Genomic DNA, 6,687 nt, shown 5'->3' on the forward strand with positions numbered 1-6,687 from the left:
ATATCTGTTTAATCCGAATAAATAACATGTTTTTAGTGGCATTTCCCGGTTTGATATATTTATTATACTATTATTTGAAGTTTAAACTTTAAATTTGTGTTCAAGACTAATTTGTATTTTCCAGGTTGTATATTTATTGTGATTCTAAACTATTAAATGTTGGGAACAAAAAATTAGGGAATATTTTTAGGTTAATTCGGATAATTTCGGATGATTCGGATATTATCTGAGTCCGATACGAATTGAATTCAGATAGATTCGGATCGGATATGTATGGCGAATTCGGATCGGATCGGATTTCGGATAGGATCCTAAAAATTTCAAATCCGATCAAAATGAATAATCCGTTATTCAATCCGATAAACACCCCTAAACAAGATTGATGGAAACTCAAACCGATTGACCTAAAAACAATTATTCTTTATTTTTACATATTAGTTACATAAAATTAAAAGCTTGTAGAAAAAATCGTATATAAAACGGTTGGTATTAATTGTAAAGCCTAACATGAAGGTTTTTACTTTAATTTTTAAATGTTCTTATAAAATACTCAACTGCTTTAAGCTATTATATAAAACATAACATGTTTTTAAAAACGAATTGTATAAACCTACGAGTATTATCGTTTTATATTAGCATGACCACACGCCGTTTAGCATAACACGTTCGAATCTATAACCCGAACCTTCTATTTAGACTAAACACAAATGAAAATTTCACACCACATTCATTTTGTATTTTCATGTCGTGTCAGAAACTATACACGGAGTTAATTTTTCTTTCGGTTATCGACAATGGTCATGAAATGAAGGTGAGAAGATAATAGAAGGACTAGTTATGTAAGTGAGCCGAAGAACAATGGAGGATAGTGGCGGATGGAGTTTGCAACAACCTTCATCACTGTCTCAAATTTATTATTATCAATCTCCGTACGACTAAAGGTTATCATATTATGGTATCACCGGATTCTGGTTACGCGTCGTCTAATGACGGAGATGCTCCGACGAAATCACCGGCTCACAAGCCAGAGCCACTTCCTCCGTCAGGTATTATTATTACCGTTATTTGTTCTTATTCGATCTATGACCTATTTGAACCATTTATTTTGACCTAATTTTTATTCTGTTTGACCTACGTTCTCATTTAGCAGACGAATTGCTGTCACGCGTTGAGTTTGAGCTTTGTGTTTGTCTAAATTTGTTCAGATTCTCGTTGTTATTGATATCGTGTTAGGTTTTGATGACGTGTATGGTAATTAATAAGATAATATTTATATATAGTTTTGAATTGTATTTAGGTTAGTTTCAGATAATTGCGTCTCAGATTCGTTATTGTGCCTGCTAGTTTTGAATTTTTTGATTAGATTTGATTGATCGATAACAGCAGATATTTTGTATGGTTATGTGCAGAGCTTTGCTTACTTTTAACATTGCTGCATTATTATTTGAAATGACTGTTAATATTAGCAGATTCTGTGCTTGTAGTTTTAAATATTCCATAAATTTAGAGTAAAAAGTTACATTGAAGTTTGCAGCTAGCGGATTCTGGACTGTTCTGTTGTAACAGCATTAACTAAAGCTAGTGACTAATTATACATAGCCGCCAGTTGTTTTAAAACGACATTTTGGTTATATTGATAATTTGATATCTAGTAAAGTCGTGTTACCGACGATATGAACCTGATTCGAGATGGCTACTTTCCAAAGAATTTAGAGTAGAAACAAGAAAAGAACAATATTTAGCACCAATTTTTTGCTTAGTTGACTTGAGATAGAGCAGCCTTAGGCTTACAAACAAGACAGTGAAATAACTTGCATGATCATGCAGCAATAGGCCACTAACCTACTAATAGTAATAATACACATGAAATAAAGAAAACAAGGCAGTAAAATTTGAAATTGCAAGTAAAAAAGTGGAGCGCATGGTGAACATGGGGGTGACTCAAGCTGTTCCGCGTGTCAACGTGTCTGCTAAAATGTTAATCTATGATTGAATAGGAGATTGATAGTAGAAATTGTGGGGAAAAGAAATCCCTTTTCTTTGTTATTCAATAAATCTTCATCTCCATGATGCTGAAGGTGCTTGTATAAACATGAGTTATGACCGTCTGATTATGAGATCTTCTAGTAATAACATTTAGTTTTATCATTTTGAAGACTCCGCAGAGACTACATATCTGAGGTTTCTTGCATCAAATGCTGAAGCTGGTTCAATAATCGGAAAGGGTGGAACAACAATTTCGGATTTCCAGTCACGATCTAACGCGCGAATCCAGCTGTCACGCAACTATGAGTACTTTCCAGGAACATCGGATAGAGTTATTATGGTATCTGGAACAATTGATGAAGTTCTCGAGGCTGTTGAACTTATCCTAACTAAGTTGGTAAATGAGGTAATTGTTGTTACACACTTGCATTTGATAGCTTGTGTAATTTAACTTACATAATATTACTCATTGTTTCTTCAGTTTTATGCTGAAGATGGTGACGAGGCTGAGCCTAGATCAAAAGTTAGACTAATTGTACCCAATAGCTCTTGTGGTGGAATTATCGGGAAAGGGGGATCCACGATAAGGTAAGAATGTTGGTCACCACATCTTAATATTATGACAAGTTACAGTTTTTATTTTGCATTACAGGTCCTTTATCGAAGAATCTGGGGCAAATATTAAGATCTCACCTCAGGATAACGCATATATTGGATTGAATGATCGGTTGGTGACAGTTATTGGCACCTTACAGCAGCTGGGGCTAGCCATTAATATGATTCTGTTTAAGTTAACTGAAGATGTCTACTATGTACAGTCCATTGGGCCCACCTTTCCGTATGTTGGTATGCTTTCTTTTTTTACTTGAATCAATCCTCATTAGTATCACAGACATCACAAGTGCTTAGATGTGGTGCATTACAAGCATTCAAGTGCATTGATAGTTGTACTGTAAAAACATCCTAATACGTTGTTATGTATCATGATCCATGACTGTAACTAGAGATATTTTCATGTAGCATTTCTAGTACAATTGTACAAACTTGTCAATGTATTTGTGAAGTACGTGACCCAAATATATAGCACTTATATTGGCATTTAATGACTCATTTAACAAAACTCTTGGATAATATTATTTTCTTTGAGATTCTGTTCATTCAACTTTATGTTACTAATTATTTCATATTATTATTTTCTTTTCATTTGTCTGTTCTGCAGCACCTCACCATGTTCCTAATTATGGACCACCTGGGGTCGGTGGAAAGTTCCAGAACAACCGATTTCAGAACAATAAGGTTATTAACTACCTAATAGTTTTGCCTCTGTTTCACTCTCTAATCGTACTTGTTATGGTCAAATTTCCAAAAACTTGACCTGATAATTATTTGAATACTATTACATATATTTCGTGAAATCTGTTTGTATCTTTCAATTTACAGAACACTTTACTGGTGTTTGCAGGAAGATATGAGTAACTCGATGACTCTAGGTGTTGCAGACGAGCATATAGGAATTGTTGTGGGCCGTGGTGGTAGAAATATCATAGAAATCAGTCAGGTAAGCAAGAATATTAAAGTATGCCACTTTTGTTTATTACATGCATTTTCCTGTCTTATCAGTTTCTCTCCATGCAGATTAGTGGAGCTCGGGTCAAGATTTCTGAGCGAGGTGATTTCATACCCGGGACATATGATAGGTATGCGCTTTTGTTTTTAACATTTTCACTTTCTTAAAACAAATTTAGAGAAAATGTTTGGTACATTGTTAGTGAACAATATCTTTCACGTAAGTGACCTCAAGAACGGTATTTGACTCTTAACAATTTTAAGAGTTCAAACGAGCTGATTCTGAGCTCAACTTGACTTGAGCTCAAGATAGGCTCGTTTCGAGCTCTATTTCTAAAATTTGAGCTCGGTCGGTGAGTAGTTTTTCAAGCTTCAGATCAGCTTGTTTATTACTTGATAATTAACTTTGTATACAATTTTAATTACTTTTATATATATTTTGATCAACTTTTTATATGTAACATAATATATGTTATTTAGTTATTTTATCATGATTTTATAAATAATAAGAAACTTTTAGGCTTTTGGGACCAGCTCGAGCTTGATAAGTGAAGCTCAGGCTCAAGCTAGTTTATTAAAAAAGCTTATTTTAGGCTCGAGTTTTAGCTCCTCTCAATTCGAGCTTTTGACGAGCCTATCTTGGGTAAAAAAAAAAAAACTGGAGTGGGTTGTATGAACCTGCAGATTCTTTTTGTCAATTTATAGTTATTTAATTGCACCTGTGATTACAAGAATGATATAAATCTTCAAATTAAGAGGATTTGGGTTTCAACCCGTTTCGCCCATTCTAAGAATTGAGTCCTATATATGATTATTTGTTTTCTTTTTACAGGAAAGTAATGATATCAGGATCACAAAGGGCGATCCGTGTAGCAGAGGCCATGATAATGCACAAGGTATCTTCAGCTTCGGCTCCACCTCCAGAAGTAACTGCTGACCATCTTTCTGTAGAAAATCTGTCGGTCAAGTAAAACCGCAATAAACTGGTACCTGTTTCATTTAATTTATCTTTTAAAGTTCCTATATCACAGGGGTCCATCACAGATTGGAAGAAATATAGGTTTTTGTTAGAGAATGTTTAATATTTTTGATGTTTTTGTCTTGTGTTGTAATTTTGGTTGACTATAGATGACAAGTTTAATTTATTCATTTTATTCTCTTTTAAATTGTAATTTTGGACAAAGATCTATGACCTATATACAACTTCAACACTAGAACTTCATTTGTTGGTTGTACGACCATATCCTGTCTTTCGAGCTTTCACCATAGTCGTTAAGCCGGCCCACCAAACGATGGGCACTAATTTTTTGTTTTAACGATTATGATGATGAAAAGTGCTCTATAGTTGATATGAGTGGTAGATAATAAAAGTATATCTTGAGATTTATTTGTTTTAGAGTTGATGGTGTTATTTGTAAAGACATAAAATTATGCTTCTGCTTCATACAACTATTATGTAAATATCGCTATCATTTGATTGTTATTAATTTACGAACAAGTATTTCCACCCTCGCGTTGTGGCGGAGCGTGGTAATTGCTTTACTTTTTTCAAAGCTACCGCACATTGTGGCGGGGGTGTGAAAGGAACTCGTCGGTATTAGTTCGATTTGTTATTGTAAAATTTTGTGGCTAAAGTTGAAAGTCTAAAAGTTTTATTGTTAAGGTGTAAAATTTTTCTTGCTAAAGTTGAAAGCTGAAAGTTTTGTGGTAAAAGTTTGGTGGCCAAAGTTGTAAGGTTAGAAATATTGTTGCAAAATTGTGAAAGAAAAAAGTTTTGTCACCAAGATTTGGCAATTGGCACCAAGAATGAGGGGTTAAAAGATAAATGTTTGAAACTTATGCAAAAAAAACTAAACTATATAAGTTGCCTTTTAATTATTTTTGAGGGACTAGAAGGTAGTAAATGCTTGAATATTATTATTTATTATAGTGCACGGGTGTCAAGCTAGTTATCATAGTAGATTCTAGAGTAAATTGTGGTTTTATCCCTGTGGGTTGTCTAAATCTGCGGTTTTATTCTAACAGTTTCAAATTTGCGATTTTCGTCCATGTGGTTTCATTTCACTTGCAATTAAATCCGGCCATACTAACCCCGTTAAGTCTGGTCGTTAAACGCATTAGTGTGCCCCTCACGTGAGGGGCAGTTTTGTCCTTTTTACCCCAAATACACCCAACCCCTCATGTGAGAGGTCTTGCGATTTAGGGTTGGTGTTTATTTGGGGAGAAAAATAACAAAACAAGGGACACACTGATGGGTTTATGACAAGACTTAACGGGGTTAGTGAGGTCGGGTTTAATTGCAAGTGAAATAAAACCACAGGAGCGAAAATCGTAAATTTAAAACTGTTAGACTAAAACCGTAAATTTAGAAAAAACACGTGAATAAAACCATGTGGTTTGCTCTATGATTCTATGAAGAAAGTGACAAAATGACCAAGGAAATAAGAAAAGTAGCTTGTCGTCTTTTTGAATCATACTTAGGCCTAGGAACGATCCTCATAAAGTACATAAGCCCATACCACTCCAGGGCTTCGTCAAATAGATACTTGATAGCTTGTAGGCTGCATAAGGGTTGAATTAATTAAGTGGCCCATTATGTTTACAGTTTACATGAAAACATGGATGGATTTAGAGGGTTGGATAGTGGGTGAAAGTGTGAAACAGGAATAGATTGGGTCATATCCATATATACTTTATATATTTTTAATTAATTACAAATGAATAAAAGTGACGTTAAATACAAAACTCATTTAATTTAGTAAGCTAAGTGAACCAAATAAACGTCTATACCCATTGTCTTATATACAATTAATAAGGCGGCCGTTTAACCCCTCCCCTCGACCCTAGTTTTTCTTAGAACGACAACAAGACACTAGTAAAATCAACAAAATACGGTTGTCCTAGATGTGTTACTTCTATACTTAATTTTGGTTTTATTAAACATTATTACAAATACCATATGTTGTATTTTTATAATACTTCAACTCACTAAACAATGACTCCAAACATATAGAATACATTCATATAATATAAGTAAAAGATAATAATATATCCAACTATATGTCTTGCAAAAAGATTGGGCATTTCTTTTTTTTTTCTTTTTTTTTAATGCATGTTCCTTTATTCACCAATCTC

At 33.9% G+C, this 6,687-nt stretch overlaps 1 protein-coding gene across 1 annotated transcript; it reads left to right on the plus strand.

Annotated features, from left to right (window-relative positions):
* The first annotated feature begins 917 nt into the window (after positions 1-917).
* On the plus strand, positions 918-5,137 carry LOC143592283 (protein BTR1-like). Its single transcript, XM_077072234.1, has 8 exons — positions 918-1,046; positions 2,157-2,392; positions 2,468-2,574; positions 2,639-2,832; positions 3,206-3,282; positions 3,449-3,544; positions 3,622-3,683; positions 4,385-5,137. Exons 1-8 carry the CDS (start codon positions 953-955, stop codon positions 4,521-4,523), a joined length of 1,005 nt encoding a protein of 334 aa, XP_076928349.1. The 5' UTR covers positions 918-952; the 3' UTR covers positions 4,524-5,137.
* The last annotated feature ends 1,550 nt before the right edge of the window (positions 5,138-6,687 follow it).

Source organism: Bidens hawaiensis, unplaced genomic scaffold, assembly GCF_021521415.1.
Source record: "Bidens hawaiensis isolate Kalapana, Puna unplaced genomic scaffold, B.hawaiensis_p1.1 tig00040661_1, whole genome shotgun sequence".
Classification (NCBI taxonomy): Eukaryota; Viridiplantae; Streptophyta; class Magnoliopsida; order Asterales; family Asteraceae; genus Bidens; species Bidens hawaiensis.